The sequence below is a fragment of the Hippocampus bargibanti genome, linkage group LG13 (genome assembly GCF_051943395.1).
Source record: "Hippocampus bargibanti isolate YZ-2025 linkage group LG13, ASM5194339v1, whole genome shotgun sequence".
In the NCBI taxonomy this organism is placed as follows: domain Eukaryota; kingdom Metazoa; phylum Chordata; class Actinopteri; order Syngnathiformes; family Syngnathidae; genus Hippocampus; species Hippocampus bargibanti.
The window spans coordinates 14,664,329-14,687,120 of NC_142746.1; the positions used below are offsets into that span (position 1 = coordinate 14,664,329).

The 22,792-nt window shown below is 42.1% G+C and overlaps 2 protein-coding genes across 3 annotated transcripts; one reads left to right on the forward strand and one right to left on the reverse strand.

Moving 5' to 3' along the window:
• The first annotated feature begins 6,010 nt into the window (after window positions 1–6,010).
• fbxo11a (F-box protein 11a) lies at window positions 6,011–14,410 on the forward strand. 2 transcript variants are annotated; one of them, XM_089011371.1, is made up of 22 exons: window positions 6,011–6,355; window positions 8,012–8,136; window positions 8,219–8,300; window positions 8,826–8,967; window positions 9,232–9,361; window positions 9,921–10,004; window positions 10,118–10,250; window positions 10,326–10,432; window positions 10,512–10,623; window positions 10,709–10,815; window positions 10,884–11,021; window positions 11,118–11,335; window positions 11,420–11,600; window positions 11,707–11,829; window positions 12,213–12,298; window positions 12,404–12,480; window positions 12,563–12,706; window positions 12,924–13,034; window positions 13,125–13,232; window positions 13,298–13,406; window positions 13,493–13,591; window positions 13,748–14,410. In XM_089011371.1, exons 1-22 carry the CDS (start codon window positions 6,262–6,264, stop codon window positions 13,875–13,877), a joined length of 2,640 nt encoding a protein of 879 aa, XP_088867497.1. In that variant the 5' UTR covers window positions 6,011–6,261; the 3' UTR covers window positions 13,878–14,410. The 2 variants fall into 2 exon arrangements, with proteins under 2 accessions (XP_088867497.1, XP_088867496.1); XM_089011370.1 differs by having other exon boundaries at window positions 6,012–6,355; window positions 8,823–8,967.
• A 623-nt stretch (window positions 14,411–15,033) lies between these two features.
• Window positions 15,034–21,329, reverse strand: msh6 (mutS homolog 6 (E. coli)). Its single transcript, XM_089011369.1, has 10 exons — window positions 20,996–21,329; window positions 20,339–20,541; window positions 20,067–20,233; window positions 17,388–19,956; window positions 17,032–17,318; window positions 16,263–16,380; window positions 16,097–16,186; window positions 15,867–16,021; window positions 15,447–15,646; window positions 15,034–15,355 (listed from the first exon to the last, which is right to left on the reverse strand). The coding sequence occupies exons 1-10, from the start codon at window positions 21,238–21,240 to the stop codon at window positions 15,274–15,276; spliced, it is 4,116 nt and encodes a 1,371-aa protein (XP_088867495.1). The 5' UTR covers window positions 21,241–21,329; the 3' UTR covers window positions 15,034–15,273.
• Window positions 21,330–22,792: the final 1,463 nt, after the last annotated feature.

Consider the following 22,792-nt stretch of genomic DNA (forward strand, 5'->3'; position numbering starts at 1 on the left):
CTTTTCAGCTTTTTAAAATAAAGTCAGTGACTCAAGGGGAGGATTAGAAATAACAGGACTGGCTGACAAAATAAACTCTCCAGACATCAGCATCAGTGTCTAAGAGGGAGAGTGTATCACACTGAATTCAGGATTCCAACAGTGTATGAAACTACCTCGAAAAACAGCCTATTGTGATGCCATACGTTTCCTGTGGGCAACAAGTGTGGTTCTATTCTTAGCTGCTGGCCTGTGCTTCAGCCCGTTCCACCCAGGTTAGACAAGATGAGGTGAGATTCACGCCTGCCAGGTCCCACTGTGTTGTTGTAGCCCATGTCCAGCTGTAGAAATGATGGGGCCCAACGACCATCTGTCCCCAACTGGGAGATTCAAGGCTCAGGGTAAAATGGGGGCGGTTATGAGATGAGTTTAGATGGGGGGGGGCGATCAGCTTTGTGTTTCCATAAAGCTGTTTCTCCTCTCTCCTAGCAACGGCTTCCCATTCCCTCGATTTTAGGTGCAATGGTCCTCTTGGTCGGTGTGCACGGCCCCCTCACTCACTCTCTCCTTGTCCTATTTATGGTAATGAGCCATCTGCCCTCTCTAAAAAATCTGCCCAAATAGAGGAAGGGGATGGAGGGAGGGGTCTCTGATGGACAAGCGTCTGAGACAAAGGCTTATCCTGTTGTGTCTGCCTCTGGCCCAGTGGATGCCTTCAGATATTGACATGATGACATGATTGTCATCATGTCATCATGGTGATCAATCAGAAATGTATGTTGTCAACAAAGCATCAATGAGCCTTATTGAAATTGAAAAACTGAAGCAAATAATTTATGTGTGTCTGATCGTGATAGAGTGACCACACCACCACATCAGTAGACATTATGTTGTGCAGGGTATTTATTTGTAATGTCAGCTCAACAATGACCCCCCCAATCTTGCACACACAGTTTTGACTACTGAGCCGAATAATGCACAGCCAACTCATTATGCTCTGCTGCTGTATGGATTTGTCCCTGTGGCTTGGTGACATGATAGCGCTGGTCACATCAGCCAATACAGAGCGTTCAATAGACTTCTGTTGCTACTGGATACTAGAATGGTTACCAAGCCAACACATGTGCTGCACTGTCATAACTCAAATGGGTTAGTCAAGAAGAAGACATGTGTTTCTTCAAGAAGACTGGCGATCCAGTATGATGTTTCTATGGATAAATAATTATTATTTCCTGGTCCTCCTGGTCATTGCAACAAGTCCATTTTTTTTACAGTGATAGCTTGTGTGACACACAAAACCACATTATTCATGCTTCATTAGTTTTCAACTATCGATTTCACAAGGCAGTGTTTTCTGAGGAGAGGGATTAGACAAAGAAGGGGGGTTGTACAGTACCAGCATTAAATATCATATGCTCTGCTAACTCTTGATTCCTGCCTTTGCAAGGTCAATCACCATCAAAAGAGTGGTGGAAAAAACGTTGCAATCAGGATATCACGTAAAGGAAATTGATGGTTCGTTTTGACAAAGTGGTGAAAGTCATCAGGACAATAAACATGTAACTCAAGCAAGTAAATTAATTTTAGACCAGTCTGGAAATTGTTTCTACAGTGGTCACAATAAAGTGGTATTGTGCTGCAAACTAAAATTAATCTGTTATTGACAAATCCACATTTCTTTTTACCCGAACACCAATATGGAATTCAATAGAAAGACAAAAACTGAATGATGTGAAGCATCTTCCAAACAAAAGACTGCCTATAGTGCTTGGAAAGCTGGCGATTGTTGATATGGACCGCGGAAACCACGTGACACTCATTTCTCAACAGCTAGAGAGAAGTGAGAGGAGACATCTAGAGGGCAACTAGCGAATTGAAGCTAGTGGTGTTTGATGGGATTAATAAATGGCTTTTTCATGCTTTTATTGTCACCATTTAATAAGTGAGATTAAAAAAATGCATTAGGCCGAGGCCAGGTGGTCGACTGGTTAGCACACTGACCTTACAGTGCTGAGGTACTGTGTTCGATTCCAGCTTAGACTTTCTTAGTGGAGTTTGCATGTTCTCCCCGGGCCAGCGTGGGTTTTGTCCAGGTTCTCCAGTTTTATCCCATATTCTAAAAACCGACATAGCAGGAGGATTGAACACTCGAAATTGTACCTTGGTGTGAATGTAAGCACCGACGGTTGTTAGCCTCTGTGTGCCCTGCAATCAGATGGAACCAGTTCAGGGTGTCCCCTGCTAACTGCTCAAAAACAGCTGGACTATATATACTACAGCACGCCCTGTGACCCTTGTGAGGATAAAGCGGTTCAGAAAATTGATGGAAATTTCATGATGACTTCATGTTTTATGCAGTCATAATAATTTGAACAAATGAATCAATTATTGTTTTGGAATACAATATCTTAAAGTAGGGACTCAAATACATTAAATGACAACCAACGGCATTTTTTTTTCCTAACTGACATCAGACAAACGTTTTATAGCATCTTAAATACCCAAAACACGCAGGCTAATATTTTTAGTGAAATGTAAAACACCAATAAAAATGAGGTAAAGTGTCCCAAAACTACTTCAAAATGACCTCGGGATGGCGAATTTCAGAAGGTCCCGCCCCCTTGTTTGTGACGTCACGCCAAGACGTCTTGCTCTAGAATCAAAACAATTGCTTCAGATTCGGAGAAGATGCTTTGTTGTTACTCATCTAGTTATGAATATGATTCAAATAGTTCTGAAGAAGAAAGCATAAATGTTTGCAATCGATTAAAGAAGTCCTTCCGTATACTTTTGAGGCATTTGGACTCCAATGTAGCATCCCAGAAAATGCACAAGATGGCGGCCAAGCTCCGTTGGAAATGGGCTGATTTGTCTGCTGGGAATTTGTGTCAACTAGTATCAAGTAGTAGTCTTGGTGCAACACACAATGATTCACCATCGCGTTATTTATGTGTTTTCCTTCTACTTTCGCCATCAACACGGATCAACACAAAGTTTTCAGACCAAACAAAATGCTTTGTGTGTCGCTTTCTCGGTCAGGGGCGTTCCAGACGTGAAGTCACGTCAGGCATCGTCATCAACTCGAAAACAAGACTTCCCGAATATCCAGCGCAAGTCTTAGAACGTAAAATATAGCTATATGCCGTGGAATCTTTGTAGAATACACACAGTAGAAGTCATTTGAAGTGATTTTACAAATTATGGACACAACTTGTCCGGAGGCGTCCGTTGTCCTTTAAATAGAGTTGGATCTATTTCTAACAATATACATGTATGTGTTAAAAACAACAAGAAATCAAACAGTGTCCCATGAGCAAGCATACCAGATAATCTGTTAAAAGGAGGCCATTAACTTTCCCTCCCGAAGTTTGTTGCATGGCATCAGCTGTGAAATGCTGTCATGTGTGCTGATCAAGGTGAGATAAAGTTAAAGACAGCGAGTAAATGGAAAGAATACACCAGGTTACTCATCTCATTTTGAAGCAAATAGTCCTAACTTTGTGTTATTTTCCATATTTCTTACTTTGTATTTTTATAAACAGTAAAGTCTCGTTATATCGATATCGGATATATCGATAGTCCCGGTTATATCGATACTATTTCTATGCACGCACGGAGAAAATTACATGCAAACAGGGTCGGATATATCGATAGTCCCGGTTATATCGATATTTTTTCGGACTCCCTTGAATATCGATATGTATATGTAAATTTCTCCACTGCGAGACTAATAAAGGCAAATCCAATACAATCCAATAACGAGACTTTACTGTACCTGTATTGTATGCTGCGGTTTTTGGTCAATATATTGTTGCACTTTGTTGTTTGTGTTGTCACATACTATACTTGGACACTCATACATGACACACAGTGTATACGGCACCATAGTCATTTTCTCTTTTATCATTAATAAAAGTATGTTAATACATTACATGTTTTGTTCTGTTGTTTGGTATGAACTGTCAATATATGCAGTTTTTATCTCTACTGTATCTGATGCTGACTTGGCCCACCTGTCAATTTTAAAAATCAACGGTGCCTGAGCCTAAACGTTTACCCACCCTTGAACTAAGAAATCCACGCTGTGGTGTAAATGGCTCTTATTTATACGCCATCCACTCAAGCTCAAGAGCACCACCATTAGGACAACCCATCATCTGTTTCAAGACAAGCAGACAGATTGTTTTCTCAATTCACCTGTCGAGACTTTTCGCTAAAAAGCATGAGATTTCAACTTGACATGATCAAATCGATAAACTTTTCAGCAGATTATTTAAAGTGTCACTCATACATCAAGTGACAAAGACTATAGTCAGCAAAATAAATTCATACTGTATTCCAGCTGACTTTGGGTGAGAGGTGGATAACACCCTGGATAGGTCACAAAAAAAGAATTCACTTACAATAATGCCTATGGACAACATAGAGACTTTATTATGATAATAATACATTTCATTTATAAGCGCCTTTCAGAACTCTCAAGGACACTCTAAAGTCACAGGATAACCCTTCTGCAGGTGAGCAGCGGCAGCGTTCTTTCTATGTATGGAAAAGCTTTTTAAATATGTATGTCATTCGTTGAAGTTGCCCTTGTAATGCGGTGCGCCTTAATTAAAGCACTGTTTTGTTTTTTGTTTTTTTTAAGAATGGGAGGAAGCACAATATTGTACTTGGAATGCATACTTGAGACGGATTTGGAACCCAGAACGTCAGTCCAATGCGCTGCCCAAACATGAAACGGAAGTGAAACTAATTTTGTATATCGGTTTATGTCTTTAATTGTAATTCAAAAATCTGTGCACTGCGGTGTTCTTTAAAATATATATGTTTTATGCCTAGTGATCTAATTGCATTATACTAATTAAGAAGTCATATGTGGAATATGAATTGGCAGCAAAATGTATCCGTTTTATCCATCTCAAGATGTGGCCATTTTGCCACTTGTTGTCGACTGAAAATTACTGTACATTGCAATTGCTTAAGGCTCAGCAGTCTGTACAATTTAGCGTTTTGTGACGGAAATCGGCATCTCAGACAAAGCAATTTCAATATTGTAAAACTGTTTTTTAAGTGCTCATCCTCAACACTCATGGATCACTTGCATGGCACTACGTGCAGGTCAATCAAACTAGCTCTGAACTGATTTTAAAAAAAGTATGTGTCAATGTCACGCTCCCAACTGTCACTTACACATCCGGGAGTCATTTCTTTTGCAAGGGCTTGACAATGCTAGCCATTAAGCTAGCTTGCTCAGCAGCAGCACAAACCTTTTAATATATTATGTAGCAGATTCAGAAATGAGCAGGCATTGGTCTCTCACTCAGGCCTGTGGATGGTTTGGTGTGTTCAATCACCCTGCTATGTATGTTTTTGGAAGATGGGAGGAAACCAGAGGACCCGGAGAAAACCCACACAAACCCCACATAGGGAGGCCGGAGCCGGGATTGAACACATGACAACACTGTGAAGCCAATGTGCTATTCAGTCGACTACCAGACCACCCTCTAAATACAAATATGTATTATTAAACATTGAGAGTGTGTTTATTATATCACATTGATTTTGTATTGACACAGTGAAATTGGCGTGGCCCGAAATAGTACTGGTGGCAGGCCAGCGGGCCACTGTTAATGTAGAACTCTGTCATGACAAAATTCTTCATCGCCTTGTCAAGTCCATTGGTGACAAACTACCCAATAACTTTTGGTCCACTTTAATAATCTCTCAAGCAGCATAAACCTTTACAGTGTTAAAAATGTGATAAACTGCATGTGCAGCACAAGTGTGCAATATACTACACAAGTTTTGTAAAGGGTCGCGACTTAATTTGACTTTTTTTATTAGTATCTTATAGAATTGTTCAAGTTCATTTAAAAACAATCAGAATGCCGTTTATCAATGCACCTTACCTCCAAACAGGAGCCTCGATTAAGCGTTGGTTACAATTATGGTAAATGTGCTGTAGTTAGTGCAATTCCAATTGCTTGTTTGGGCTGGATGTAAGCGGGCCATGTGACGGGGAGAGGTAGTCCCATGTGATGCGACTGATTCCAGGCGGACTGTGCAAGGCTGTTATGGCTCCTCCTGCTACTGTGTTTAGGCCGAGACATAGCGCCAGCGCAGGGGACTGGGTATAACCCGACCACCGTGCAAATTTCCCGAGCACACCGCAAGAAGATGACAGATCTCGCAGTGCTTATGGGAGAGGCCTAGACGATGCGCTTGACGTCGCCTCTTCTGCTGTGAAGGCTTCAACATTTCTTCCGATGAACAACACCCCAAATGAACTCCGTCAGAGCAAGTAACGTTAGCAGAAGACCAAGGCGAGTGTCGAGGCCGCGCCCGGTGCAGCCGGAGAGGAACCACCAGGAAAGAGGTAACCTCGATATTTGTATGGGAAGCGTAAATGTTGCTTTGCTACTTGGTCATACTTATTTGCCTGTATATTTATTTCGTTGAATGTGTGTGATCGTCACTGTTGTGTCAGACCTGCAAAATGTTCGGTTGTTGCTGAAACGACTGATACCATATACCAGCCGTATACGTCGGCTTATGTTGTCAGGCAACGCCGGGGCTTTTGTGTTTCGACCTAGCCTTCAGGCCGCTCTTTGTTTTGCTCTATTTTATTTTTTTGCTCCGCGTGGGCATTTATTTGAGTTGACTTGTATTACCGATGTTGGAAATGTGCTTTCCCACCGACCAACGTTTGTTGTGACGGTAAGATGACGAGCTTGATACGGGGGTTGCTTGTTTCATGACTGGCAAACGTAGGAAATGGTACACAAAGTGGTTGTCCCAGACGCTATTATTAGCATGTTTGGCTAACTAGTTGAGCCCAGGTGTTGTGTATCAGATCCTTTCTGGTGAATGAAGGAATACAACTTTTGGATTTGATGTTTTAACGACTATGGTTTGATTTAAATTTATCAAAACGCCCATTTATTGTAATGTAGTAGAGTACGTGCTGCGGCTGCTAAACGTAAACATTAGGTGGTTATGCTCTTTATTGTTGAAATGCATTTGATAAAAGAAAGAACAACAGGCTACTGTCGCTAGTGATATACAGTACAGTACAATAGTAATGTTGTGCTCCTGGAAACAATTCTCGCCATCTCAGTTTGGCTGGAATCATTAAGTGATCTTATAAAATATACTGACGGATATTTATTGCCCATTACAAATTGTTGCAAGGTGTGTGAAGATTGGTCTTTCCAATTCTTACCTGCTTTATCTGACCCTGATTGTTGCATTGTTTTTTGTGGTTGCTGCTCATTAGCCTGTGAGTGTCATCCTTGCAACCAGAGTAACAAGCAGATAAGGCTTTGCATCTCCTTTCAGGGGTACCTAACAACTGACTATTGCTTAAGATATAGCACTGGGTGAATGCTTCATTTAGGCTTGATTGAATCCCCTTCTTGATGGGATCTGTATTGGTTTCTGGAGCCTACAAAGTAGGTAATTACAACTTTTGTAATTTTGTTGTTCTCTGCTGTTGCTGACAAATGTTGGGTTGTGTAATTGACAGTTTTTGAAACAACACTTATGTAATTCTCTACCTTTAAATAAAAAGTAGTATGTATATAAATAATGTGTCACCTGCATGCTATTCATTTTTGTCAATGCAAGGGATGTTTCGGTCAAGGTTGTATGCCGCCGGTTTCAATCCCAATTGTCTATAAATGAGATCACCCGATCTGATTCAGACAAGGGCTTCTTTGATTATTAGTTCCACACTTTTCAAATCATATGCAAGTTCCACACGACTCTGTGATTTAGTTTGCCCCTCTCTGGTGCAGTGTTAAGGAAATGGGAGTAAGGGGGGCTTCACTGCACACAGGCTGGTCTGTAGTTTGCTCCAGGCTTTTTTTGTTTGTATTTTTTGTGATCAGGCAGTGATTTATATATGGCGGTCATGTAATTTTCCCTAGAAACTGACCGATTGCTGTCACGTCGGCCGGAGCACCACGAGTCAATATCTTACATTAGTGTTTTGTTCAAGAGTTTCATTAATATCTATCTCTACAATTACCAGATGAGGACATTCCTGCAGATATGGTTGCAGAAGAATCTGGTCCAGGAGCTCAGAACAGTCCATACCAGCTTAGAAGAAAGTCTCTGCCCAAGAGAACAGTGTGTCCGACAAAGACAAACATGGAGGTACAAGAAACAAAATGACTGTGCATGTCTCCCAAACAAAAGTTTGTGTACTAATGTTTCCTTTGATATATTCTTCACATAGGGTGCTTCCACTTCAACCACAGAAAACTTTGGTCACCGACCAAAGCGACCGAGGGTTTCGGGCAAATGTCAAGATGTTCCATGTAACTATGCACACTTTTTAAGTGTACTTTAGTGTTTGTATTGACACTTGAATCAGACGAAAAGGCCATTTGAGCAACTGATTATACTGCTTAGTTTTTTCCCCACATTTTGTTTTACATGTGAATAACATGAAACAGATTGTGATTATTTTTTTTCCTATTGTGCTCAATAGCGCTCAAGCGAGCTATAAAAAATGATGAATGAAGTCAGAAATGGAATATTTGGTTTATTGGATGATCTTTTCAAGCATAAGAACAATCTCTTGAACAGTTTTCCTTTATTTATACTTCCACCCAAACTTAGTCCAAAATTCCAACTGCAATAAACAGAACATTCAAAATCTAATTACCTGAAAGTGAAATTGCTTTAAATCAGGCAGAATTACATGATGGATTGACATGTTTTGATCAAGAGTGTTATATTTTTCTGAAATGAGACTACTTGACATGCGGTGCGACTTCTTGTAATTAAGAAGTATGTATGCTTGTTGTTCACTCATAGCCCCTAATATATCCTTTCAGCAGCTCCAGCCGAGCAGTATTTGCAGGAGAAACTTCCAGACGAGGTGGTGCTAAAGATCTTCTCATACCTACTAGAGCAGGATTTGTGCCGCTCAGCATGCGTGTGCAAGCGCTTCAGCGAGTTGGCAAATGACCCCATCCTCTGGTGAGTATCTAGTGGTTGTTACATCATTTGAAGCACTTTTTAACCAGAATTTGTTTTAACATCTGCTTACATCTGAAAACAAACATGTTGTGTCATTTATATTAGAACTTAATGACTATTTGAGAACTGCAAGCACACAGCACATTTGGGGAGGGTAAAAGATGTGTTTGTTGCATTTCATGCAGCCGAGGTTTTGAAAGGTTATTTGTATACCATTCAGTCATTTGCAAGGGTGATAACAAGACAATTTGTATCTTGTTTCAGGAAAAGACTGTACATGGAGGTTTTTGAGTACACACGACCCATGATGCATCCAGAGGCAGGGAAGTTCTACCAAATAAATCCAGAAGAATATGAGCAGCCAAATCCCTGGAAGGAAAGTTTTCAACAGTTGGTACGTTATTAATTCATAAGTTTTCAGAACCCTGTGGTTGTCTTGTCTATTTTTTTGGGTGTACTTTAAAGACTTTGAATTTCATCACTGTAAAACAATGTGATTTTGCAAACTCTGTCCTTTTGTCTTTTTCATGGCGTCGATGACGGCATTTAAATACAACCACACAAAATGAACATTGTCAGCTGTGAACATTGACACACCATGGCACAACGCAAAGTATATTGTTGAAAAATTCAGAGAAGGCCTTCTTATTTTTTCCATCTATTTTGAAACATTCTGTCTTTTTGTGCTGTTTGAATTGCTAATGTGAAAGGACATCACCACATGCCATAACTGTGACCTTCCATTTGCAGGGTGTGAAAGGCATACTGTGTTTAATTTGTCTTTCTTTGGGATACATTAAGCTTGAAGTTTTCCTTGAACATGTGCATTTATGAAATATTTTCATGATGGCTTCACTCTCACTCTTCTAAATACTGTCATCCCCCTCCCCCAAATGTCTTTGTCAGAGTCCATATTGATAAAAATGGCTAATCGTGTGATCATTTGTTTGCAGTATAAAGGTGCGCACGTTAAACCGGGTTTTGCAGAACACTTCTACAGCAATCCTGCGAGGTACAAAGGGAGAGATAACATGTTTGTAAGTGACTTCATGCAAACATTTGTTGGTCCTTTTCGGTATCGCAAAGTTCATCTGACTCCTTTGTTTGTTTGTTTGTTTGTTTGTTTGTTTGTTTTTTTCTCCCACCCAAGTACTATGACACCATAGAAGATGCTCTTGGAGGAGGTCAGGAGCCTCACTTTGATGGCCTCATATTTGTTCACACTGGTATTTACACAGATGAATGGATCTACATTGAGTCGCCGATAACAATGATTGGTGCTGGTATGCGTGTCTTACTTTTCACATTTTGTTTCTTTTGAGCGATCCTGCACTCTAGTGTGACCCTTCTGTTTGTAGCTCCTGGAAAAGTGGCAGAGAAAGTCATCATTGAGAATACCAGAGACTCCACGTTTGTGTTCATGGAAGGTTCAGAAGACGCCTACGTCGGATACATGACCATAAGGGTGAGTTTACGTGATTATTATTGTTTTGAGGCCTGATCTCTAGAGATGTTGATAATCTGGTTTTGTGTGTCCGCTGTAGTTTAATCCTGACGATAAATCCGCCCAGCACCATAATGCACACCATTGCTTGGAGATTACTGTCAATTGCAGCCCAATTATTGACCACTGCATCATACGCAGCACTTGCACAGGTATTTAAGGCTTCTGATAATTTTCTGTTTCAAGTGTGTGTTTTACATGATGTATATGTTCGACTTGTTTTTTTTTCCCCCCCAGTGGGGTCAGCGGTGTGCGTAAGTGGACAGGGTGCTTGTCCCACAATCAAGCACTGCAACATCAGTGACTGTGAAAATGTTGGGCTTTACATCACTGACCATGCCCAGGTACTATGCCCCTTCACACAAGTTTGGGAATAAACATTTCAGAAAATATTTGGGTTTTTTTTTCCCAGGGAATATATGAGGACAACGAAATCTCAAACAATGCTCTGGCTGGTATTTGGGTGAAAAACCATGGCAACCCGATCATCAGAAGGAATCACATTCACCATGGCAGAGATGTTGGCGTTTTTACATTCGACCACGGCATGGTAAATTTTCAAACAATAAATCCCATTAAGCAGTGTTTTTTTTTCTGCCATTACGACACCATGATTGTCAATGTTCCTTTTCTGGTCTTTTTCCAGGGTTACTTTGAGAGCTGCAACATCCATAGGAACCGCATCGCCGGGTTTGAGGTGAAGGCATACGCCAACCCGACAGTGGTGCGCTGTGAGATTCATCATGGCCAGACAGGGGGCATCTACGTGCATGAAAAGGGCCGCGGACAGTTCATTGAAAATAAAATCTATGCCAATAACTTTGCCGGCGTGTGGATCACCTCTAACAGCGACCCTACAATACGGTCAGCATGGCCACCTCAATGTCGAAATGTTTACATATGCGTCTACTTGTGCCCTTTGTGCTAAAATGTGCTGTTTCAATGCAGGGGAAATGCTATATTCAATGGCAACCAAGGTGGAGTGTATATTTTTGGTGATGGCCGAGGTCTCATTGAAGGGAATGACATCTATGGAAATGCCTTGGCTGGTATACAGATCAGAACAAATAGCTGCCCTATTGTCAGACACAACAAGATCCATGATGGTCAGCACGGTGGCATTTATGTGGTGAGATTGCTATTTCGACGAAATCTGTTAAATTGGAACCTTTCTTATCTTTGTATGTTCAGTTTTTAATGAGTCACCTGCTCCCACCCATCCCCCTTTCACACAGCATGAGAAGGGACAAGGTGTCATTGAGGAAAATGAAGTGTACAGCAACACACTGGCTGGAGTGTGGGTGACCACAGGCAGCACGCCGGTACTGCGGAGGAACAGGATACACAGCGGCAAGCAGGTATGATTACAACCCGTGTACATTTCCACTGGGTGTGAGTCTTTGATTTGAAACAAAAAAAATAAGGCTTTCAAACTCAAAAAATATTGTCTTAAATAATTATTTGGTCTTAAAGTATCTTACATTCATCTCAAGTGTCTGAAATAAAACTCCCTCACAACATATTTGAATATTTTCCATCAAACAAAGAACCCAACCAAAAAGCCGTCACGATATTGGCGAGTGCCTGTTAAGTGTCTCTGCAATGCCGGCATCGTGTAGCAAGGGCAAAGTGGAAAAAGCTACACCAGCTGATAGAATAAACTACGCGATGTAGAATTTAAATAGACATTATTTGTTTGATTAGAATATTGTGATTAATCACCGCCTTTCATTGTAAACAGGTCGGAGTCTACTTTTATGACAATGGTCATGGCGTTTTGGAAGACAATGACATTTACAATCACATGTATTCTGGAGTTCAAATAAGGTTTGTATGAGCATCATTACTTCGCATTACTTCGGTCTGCACATACCTGAGATTTGTTGTTGAAGTGGGCTTGTGTCCCAATTGTGCCTTTTCTCCCATCAATAGAACTGGCAGCAATCCCAAGATCCGGCGGAACAAAATATGGGGAGGTCAGAATGGTGGAATTTTGGTTTACAACTCAGGTGGGTAGTGGATTTAAGATTTGTAATCATTTTAATGGTATGATGACCCACATTTTTTAATATGAAACTGTCTGTTTTGCAGGCCTGGGCTTTATCGAGGACAATGAGATTTTTGACAATGCAATGGCAGGAGTGTGGATTAAGACAGACAGCAACCCAACCTTGAGAAGGAATAAGATCCATGATGGGCGAGATGGCGGAATCTGCATATTTAATGGTGGAAGAGGTAACTATGTTGACATGAATTACTGCGGTCTGCTCTCGTTTTATTTCTTCGTGCAATGTTAGAATTATAGACATTTTTTTTGACAAAGTTCCTGTGGTAATATGCAAATTCTATTTTGTATGTACTCTATTTTCTATTTTCAAACATAATTGTGAAATAACAGTCGCTTTCTTTGGTGTTTTAAAATGGATGTAAATTGCCATGTTTCTTCCTTCAGGTTTGCTTGAAGAAAATGACATCTTCAGAAATGCCCAGGCAGGTGTTCTCATCAGTACAAACAGTCACCCAGTCTTGAGGAAAAATAGAATATTTGACGGCTTTGCCGCAGGTCAGTTCACCTGAAATCCAGGATTGAGTGTAATTACAAAGTGTTAATAAAAAGGGCGGTTTATAGCTGAGTCCTGTTTGTTTTCACCAGGTATCGAGATTACCAATCATGCCACGGCGACTTTGGAGGGCAATCAGATCTTCAATAATCGCTTCGGAGGGCTTTTTCTTGCATCTGGTGTCAACGTTACGATGAAAGGTACAAGCTTGACAAACTTGTCCAATTGTTATCAAATGACAATTGTAATTTTTGTTGTCCTGCAGATAACAAAATAATGAACAATCAAGATGCCATTGAAAAAGCTGTGAGCAGAGGTCAGTGCCTGTACAAGATTTCAAGTTACACCAGCTATCCAATGCACGATTTTTACAGGTAATTTTATGTTAAGAGAACCAGATAACAATGTCACCCGCTGTTTTTGTTTTGACTTTTCACCACTCCCCTTTGGCTCGCCACAGGTGCCACACCTGTAACACAACAGACCGCAACGCCATCTGCGTGAACTGCATCAAGAAGTGCCATCAGGGACACGATGTGGAGTTCATCAGACACGATCGGTCAGTGCGCCAAACACATTCTGGACTATGAAATACTCTTGTGATGCACCCCTTTGTATTAAAACAGCAAGTTTTAGGTTGAATAGCTGTACAATGCTTCCCTCTATTCAGTCCGTGTGATTTGTCATCCTTTTCCCTCCATCTTGTCACCCATAGGTTTTTCTGTGACTGTGGGGCAGGTACACTGTCAAATCCTTGCACATTAGCCGGAGAGCCAACACATGACACAGACACCCTCTATGACTCGGCGCCTCCTATAGAGTCCAATACGCTGCAGCACAACTGAGCCCCAGATCACGAGTCCAGTTGCGCCTCAGCCATAATTGATGCACGGGACCGCAGTGGAGAAGGAGGAAACTGAAATTTAAATAGACTCTCGCAGAGCATTTACAATGAAAAAAAAGACTTGGACATAACAGATGCCTAGCTTTTCAGTTTCTTTATTTTATAAAAAAAAGTGACATCAATTGAAAATGATGCAGTTTGTGGGCATGTCGGGTTGCCCAAATGAGGGACTAAGACAACTGGAGGAGTGGAACACCACATTGGAGAAGAAAAAAAGGGCAGTCATATATAAACCTGAGAAAGAGAACCAACGTTTTGGTAGAGTAAATAGCCCTTAAGGCCACTATGCTTCCATCGCTGGGTGACCGAGCTGCTTGTACCACACGTATGAGAATATATGAACTAGCACTTCCACCCCAAACATCCAACTGTTTGATTTTAATGCTTTTTTGTGTAGTTTTGTATTTTCATGCAAAAATCTTACTGTACTTGAATGTCTTTATTTTATTAAATGTGTTTGTTTTTGTTATTGTATCCCAGAATTGCTGTAATTATACTCATGTCGCAGTATCTAACTTCTTTCTGTGAAAGAGATCTGAGGAATGAGAGGGAAACAAACAGTTTCTCCTGCAACACTGTCATATTTGCAACAGACTGAAATGGACTTTCAGAAGACTTGTAGTTGTACACACCAATGTATTGAAAATGCATAAACGTATGCATAAAGCAAACAAGTCAGCTCTCTTGACCACAGAAGGTTGGTTAACTGTTTTTGCCATGAATTTCGTAGCATTTACATGCCCAAAATCCCAACTCTTCCACCTTGTCGTTTAACTGCTTCGTTGTTTCTATTGAGTCCCAGGTCTTGGGAAATCCATTTCAGCCCAACCACACGCGCGCACACACAGACATTTTTCAGTGTTGCAGGAAAACGTTTTGTTTTTACTCCATTGAAGACCAGTATCTTCATACAGCACTCTATAATTTCATTATCCCTTCTCCATTTCATGTGTACTGGTGATTGTGGGTTCTAATTCAGACTGAAATGTATGCATGTATCATAACATCTAGACTTAATATATTGTGAAGTATTCAATAACCGTTATGTAGGCACTAGCTTGAATTAAAAGGGTTTAATTTCCTAGGTGAACATTGTCTTTTGTTTTTCATAAACTTTATTAGATCACAGAAAGTAGTATTTTTTTCCTAAGGATGCAGTAAAACTAGGCCCATCAAACTGAACTTGGGCTAAGCGGATTGGCTGTGTGAGCGCTATGTCTCAAAATAATAGACAGTCACAGAAATGTGACATGACTGCATGTGCAAATGTGGTCAAAACAGCACACGTTGAGTGTGGGATTGTAGCGTGGCATAACTCTGCCTAACAAGTTTCCAAATTAAATGGCTTGGATCATCTTAACAAGTGCAGTGAAATGGGTCTTATCCTGCGTGGTGTCTTCAGCAAACTGGCAAAGCTTCCTGTTAAGAGAAGTTATCACAGTGAACTGGGGAATACCACTTAAAATCGGGGGGGGGGGGGGGGGGGGGGGACATTACACTAAGAACATACTTGAAGAGTCTTCGTCTCATGGTGCTCCTCTCAAATTCTCTGGCCTTTCTGTGTCCTGTCTGAATGACAATTTCTGGTAGGTTGGCAAGTCGAGCGGCGTTGAAGCCATAGCTCTTGGGACACGCCCCAGAAATGAATTTGTAGAGGAATGTGATGGTCTCTTGGCTTGGATCTTCACACTCGTTTTCCACCATGCATGCCTAAATGAGATGTGATTGCAAATCTCTTATTATATATGCACGTGGCTGAAAATGTACACTATGCCACATGCTCCACTTGGGTAGCAAACAAGAAACAATAGCCTTCACGATACACAAGAGTATTCTATGCATTCAAAGGATAATTATTTTGCAATAAATTAAAAATTCAATCCAAGACCTTCCGTAGATTACAAGTGATTGTGACAAATGACATGCTCACCATGTGGCCGAGGCGCACCGCTGGATTGTTGGCGTAGTCCTCCACCAGGGAGTGGTAGTGTGTCGAGAAGAGTGTGCGGCAGCAGATATTTTCTGCAAGTTCCTTCACAACAGCGCAGGCGATGGCTGTGCCGTCATATGTGGCCGTGCCCCTTCCTGTTCACAGTTCACAACTGAATGCTACCACAAACGCATACAAAAAATAAAGTATCGTGACGAGTGAATGTGTACCTAATTCATCAAGAAGCACAAGTGAGTGTTTGGTGGCATGGTGCAGAATACATGCAGTCTCGCTCAACTCAATGAAGAAGGTGCTTTCTCCTACAAAGGAAAAGGGGATTAATAGAAGCTCAGACGGTGGACATATCTGAAATGTCTCTTCTTTTTGAAACCTTACCAGCCATGATAGAATCGGAAACACCGAGCCGAGTGAAGACTCGATCTACTGGCGTGAATTGCAGACTCTCTGCCGGTACGAAGCATCCCAGTTGAGCAAGCACAATAACAAGTCCACACTGCGGCAAAGTACAGATGCATACTTTTGTCATTCTGTCAGGCAACAATATTCGCAGGAAAACATCTGTATTACACAAAAATATTGCTGCTGAACAATTAAAAATATGATGTGGAGCGCCATTCCCGAATTTGTTTTGGTTTTTCTTGCGGGAGGGTGCCAATAAAGTGTTGCTCAGACCTCTGGCAATGTTTTCCCTCCCACGAGGGGGCAGCATTTGCTTTTTACAGCCACCCACACTTGCACCTCATATTACTTCAGACCCATATGACAGGAATTAATTCTTTTTTTCTGATGAAAGAAGAATGTCTAAGGTTTCTTAGTCTGGGTTGGATGTTTATGTAGTCCTAAAACTCAATATTCTGTGGGTCCTGGAATTTGAGTGAAAATGCCAAAAACCCTGGCACTTGAGTGGACATATTTTTGCATATGTCTGGCAGTGAATGAGTTAATCTATTTCTTGAATTTGTATGAAGTATGAAGACAAAAATTAGATAATCTACATATTCTCCAGTCACATTTGACATGGGATTACAAATTGAATCAGAGGCCTCAATATAGATGTCAAAAGAAAAAAAGTGGATCATGCGCACGAAACAAGTCAATATCAGACAGCGTGGTGTCAAATGATTGGCCTGTCAAATGATCTCACCTGTCTCATGAGAGTGGATTTTCCGCCCATATTGGGTCCTGTGACGAGGACACAGGAAGCGAGACTTTTTTGCTCTTCGCCATCCTCACTGCCACCAGGGCAGCCAATGTAGATGTCATTGGGGATGAAGTCATCGCTAAAAAATGTCTTGATAGCACAGGGGTGCCGAGAACCGGTGAGCTTGAGGAACGGCGCTACTTGATCGTCGCCATCTGGGAGAACAACCTGTGGCCTCGTCATTGGTCCATCTCCGCCCTGGCTGTAGCGTGCTAAGGCCAGTAGAACATCTGGAAACAAATTATACTTTTTGATTAGTTATAAAGCACATGCTGTGGAAATCAAATACATGTTTATACCAAGCACAGCCATGCACTCCACCGCAGTCTTCCAGCTGCTGTAGTTCTTGTCAAAGTTGTAGAAAAGCCTCCTCATGCAGTCTTTCAGGGCTGCATCTCTCTTCTCCTCAAATCCCTGGAGCTCGGAAAACAGCCGCTCAGACTCTGTCGTCACGTAACGTTTGCAGCCTTTCTTTGTGGACTTCACTTCATACTCCTCTGGAATATTCCTCTCAGAAACGCTGTCGGGCACCTCCATTTGAAAGCGATTTCGCCCGGTGCCCCAGTAAGCCATGCTCTTACAACTAAGTCTCTTCTTTTGTCGGTCCAGATAATCTTGTAGCTTTTTATTGCAACTCTTGACGCCCAGCAGAGCCTGGTCATATTCTGGGTCGAAGCCCTCTTTTGGAGTAATGACACCGGTGTTCCGAGCTTTCTCGTGGTCGAAAGCCGTCTCCCAGCGCTTGAGTTCTGCCGCGAGGTCAGGAAAGAGACCGCCATTGTCATTTTGAAGACTGACCACTTGGCAAAGTAATTTGGACTGAAAGTCGCCACTAACTGACGCAAAGACATTGACAATTTCCCGCATTGTTTGGAAACCTTCCAGTACAGACAGAAAGTCTGCTATTTTCCTCTTGCTGTAGGTGACGTCCTCATAGAGGACCGCCCTGCTGTCCGGGTGGTTCTGACCCTTCAGCGGTGTGCCAATGCTGTGAATTTTACTCAGGAGGCGCTCCAAATCTGGGAGTTGCTTCAGCAGTTCAGAAACCTCCGACACTTGCGCTTGAACGGCCATCAGGTCTTCCAGCGCATCCAGTCTATCCATGATAGATGCCGGGTTACACAAAGGAGCACAGAGCCACTGGTTAAGCAGCCGCTTTCCAAAGGGGGTAAAGCAGGTGTCCAGACGCTCCAGCAGCGTTCCTTCTGTGCCTCCGGAATCGTTCTGAAAGATCTCAAGGTTTGCCAGAGTCACTCCATCCAAAACCATACGCTGGCGAGTCTGAGCAAAGAAACTTTTCCGTCCGGCAGCTTTGTCCATTTCAACGTCGACAGGGATGTATTCTTCGAAATTGGCCATAGAGAGGAGCTCCTGGTCCACGAGACACTTCTTCAAGTAGAAGATGCATCCACCCAATGAGGAGAGTGCCAGCTCGTAGCCATCCTTGGGGGTAAGACCGAGCGAATCACTCTCGGAGGTCATTGACTTAAGAACAGCTGGGAGAAAACCTCTCCCTGTCCCCTGGTCCTTGCTCGCCCTCTCTCGAAAGTAGTCTTCCTCTGAAAGATTTTTCAGAGTATCCTGAGCATCCCAGAATTGAGTGCTGGCATTCAGTCCCTCCTGCAGCGCTGAGGAGAGAGAAACCTTCAGTATTTTGCGTGTTTCATCAGAGGGGTTTCCATTTTCGAAAAGAACTTCAGCAGGCGCAAAGTGTGCGATCAGAGTGCGTAGACGTGAACAATGCCGGTCGTCTGGAAACTGACCGACATGGAAGTACCCAACAGAGGTATCGACAAAGCAGACGCCATAAGTGCGGCAACAACCCCCCTTTCCTTCATCTACGGGTTTCTCCTTCAAACTAAGCAAAAATTTGCTGCGACTCTCGGTCGGGGTACCGTCCAACACGCTGTAGGTTTGGGTGCCTCGCGTTATAATCCTGCACACTTCTCTTTTCACAACACGGTCAAACTTGGTGGGTTTGAGCATCTTCTTGCATCGTGCTTCCATCATTTCTGGGGTTTCAGTTTGCTCCACACGTGCCACCTTGTAGCCTTTCTGGACCAGTACGTCGGAGAATCGCGCAAAGCCAATTTCTGGAAAGCCAGAGTGCGCCCAAGAACCTTTCATAAAAGTCAATCCAAGCTCATCGACTCCAATCACGGCATCCATGTGGTAGAGTTCATAGAACTTCCCAACCTTATAGAAAATAACAGTGTCGAACATCTTGGATTTGAGAATCCACCACTGACGCATACCAGGAGTGTTTCGGTTGTTGAAGTCTTCCGGCACATATACGGTGGACGGATCATATCCGTCATCCGTCACTTTGCGCATTTGGCTATCTTTCCTCCTGTGATCCTGCAACCACTCCAGCTTCTCGTGGTCCCAAATTGTGGATCCTTCACCTGTGCCTGACCCTGTGGTCGGGCTTTCAAAGCTGTCAGGGGCTGAAAAGGTGGACAAACGAGACTTTGTGTTGACAGATAAAGATGCTAAAGGTGTTTTCGGTGCCCTGGAAGTGGTACTGACTATGTTTGGCTTTGCTGTTGCAGGCTTGTCCACAGACCGTTTACGTTTTACAGGCTTTACCGGGCTTTCCACTTCAGACTCTTGTGTGCTCTCTGCTTCTTCCACTTCACTGCTGATCGTAGCCTCTTCCGCTTCTTCCTCGCTGCTGCTCGAGGCTTGGTCAGGTTTAAATTCATCATCAGATCCCTCACTATCTGAGGCCACGATGATGCGGCGGCGCTTGGCTTTATTTCCCTTGGACCGGGTTGGACGTGGATCGATCCTGGATGATTTTAATTCTTCATTTTTCTGTTGGTCCTCATTGCTGACCTCATCATCAGTTACTGTCGGTTTATCGACCTGATAACATCAATATAAAAGTACACATTATTAAATTGAAAACCATGGGCTAAATTACCGTTGGCCTATTTACATCCAATTTGACAACAAATTCAATTAGATTGTGTCACCTCCATTTCTTCTTCTTCGTCATCTGATGGATCTGTGCACAGAGGGATTTTTAATCGATTTTCGGGGTTATCGAACAAGACTTTGTCCGCAAGCTCCATTGCACGGTGGATTTCAGGCTTCCCACTGAAAAACAACCCTCCGGTTTTCGCGTCACTATTGTCCGAGCCTGCAACACAATCATAAAACATCTCACATCTATGACAGTCTAGCTATGACACATCTATGACGGTTTAGCTCAAGGATTTAAACGCGAATTTAAAAAATGTCTAACCTTGATACTCTCTGATGTATTTGGTGCTGACCCAACCCCGTGTGGGTGGTTCATCAAAAAAATGGACATGTAAACGTTGGGCTCGACCACTGCCGCGCAACTGCAGTCCAGTCAGAGGTTGAGGCACCACCATGCATGGCCACCATGGATGCCCCTCCAGCTTAGCCCAAACAAGAGAGCCAGCACTGAAGCGTGTCGAGTTCCTGAAAGCAAAATTAAATCCAATTTGCCAAATCAGACGTTTGTGTCTTATTCGGTGTGGTTCACTGTTGACTTTTATTTCTGAACAATAAATTAACAACCATGACCCGGGGTAATGCTTCTAATACATAGCCCTGAGGCTTGCAGTCAACCTGTTATTTAGCATATCTCATGTCATCATGGCTGTAGATGGTACTTTTTATTCTAAAAAGATCAACCGGTCTGGTCATTTAGTCTTTAAACTAGAAAAATACATAATGGATTTTTTTTTTTTTTCATTTGTGTCTAATCTTTGAACTGAATGTCAAGAAACAATATTTTACATCACTTACAACATTCATTAGCAATTATAGCAAGGCGAAGGCGCAGGCTAAATCCTGTTTATGCACAAATTATCCAGGAATTTGGCAAAGCCAATAAAGGTTAGTGCCCGCCGCAATAGTAAGATTAACTCACGCGACTGTTGACGCTTTGCCACCGAATAGCTTGTTGAGTCCTCCATTGGCATTTTTAACGACATTTTTTGATTTTATTTTGGTGGCCTTGCTCTGCGTCAGTTTAGCTTCTTCTTTTGGAGACGAATTGGACTTGTCGATAGAGGACGGCAAATCGGCCTCTAACGGGTGAGCACCAGGCTTCGGCTTGGACACCGGCGGCGGAGACTTTGAGAAGAAATTGAGAAGTGAGCTTTGCTTCGCCATTACTGAATCTCGTCCTTGATAAATTACAATTTTAGCTGTTGCTAACTTGAGCTCCCTACGCCATTAACACGCACCAAGAGCCGCCAGAGTTCGCGGGGAAACACAAGCGCCTCCAAAGGAAGGCGCGGCTACAACCTTTGTCATCCAATGAAAAACGAGAACTGAGGTCCTGGGATGTCACGTGGTTCAAACATCATGGTGACCCCCACATTGACGAGGGCTGAAACTCGGAACCAAGAAGAGAGCCTTGTTTACAACTGGTCGCAAATGCAAATTGAAAGCATGGCGTCTGTCATGTGACGCCTGTAAAAGAAAGTCAACATTTTTTTTTTCAACTGGAAATATCCAAACCAGTACTGAAACATGATATTAAAGTCATGACATTTCAGTCGTCAATGAACAAGTTATTGTACTTGTTTTAATGAGGCGAAACATGGCATACTCCTGTCCTGACATCTCTGACTGAATACTGTATGTGTAAAATCACTGTGTACTCTGCAGAGTGCTACATTGATTTTCACTTGAGGGTTCGGAAACAGTAAAAACTAACCAACCAACCAACCAACCAACAAAACAAACAAACAGCGAAAATACCGTTAAATAACAAGGACAATAAAATAAAGAAATACATTAAACATAGTACGTACATCCGTTATTGTGGGTGAACTGTGCTCACAACTGACTTCCAGAAGAGGGCGACATAATGATATTACCTGTACTGTTTTTAAAAATCAACTGCAGTTTGATAAAATAATTTAATCAAATTATAATATGTCTCGTATGTGCCTTTCCATTTCCTTTGTAACCACAATAATATGATTTTTAAACCATCTGAGGCAAAATTAAAAATCCACATTTTGAATAGTTGTATTAAGTTCATCCTGTCTACCTGATATCTAATTTAAAACCTTCGCCTTCGTCAGAGTGTCACTCTAACGAAGGCGGAAGTAGACGCCGAAACATGTCAGGTATTTGAACACCGACAATGCACTGTCTGTAAGATAAGAATCTGTTTTGAATTACACAGTTTGAATAGTTTTCAGGGTTTGCCTGTTCCCATAAATATCCAATTGTTTGATTACACTGTGGTGAAAGCTGGGAACATCAGACATTCTCATCCAGGTGATACACCTGGCCTCGAACAGTCTAAAGATTCTCAGACCCGATGTAGACATTGGCCCGTGAAGTCCCCACCACCGACTTCTGATCTTGCAGATAGTTTAATTTCTGACATCGTGACATTCTTGCAGGCAATCATTTTCCAATTTTGTGTGGCGAAGGTTGAGTCACATCAATCTCATGCGGGAACAGTTATAATGGTGAGGCTACAGTATAGTCAGCAGATAAAACACCAGCAGAAAAACTGCTCCTTTTAGTCGATATAGAACAAGATTAAGATGGGAATTGAAAGAACCAATGCTATGTACAATCTTCTTCTCCTCGGTGCTGAATGGGCAATTCAACACGTGGAAATACATTTTGCTGCAGAGTACTGGGGAGAAAAAAAACACAACAACCCCACATACAAAGCAGGAAAATGTGACCATATTGC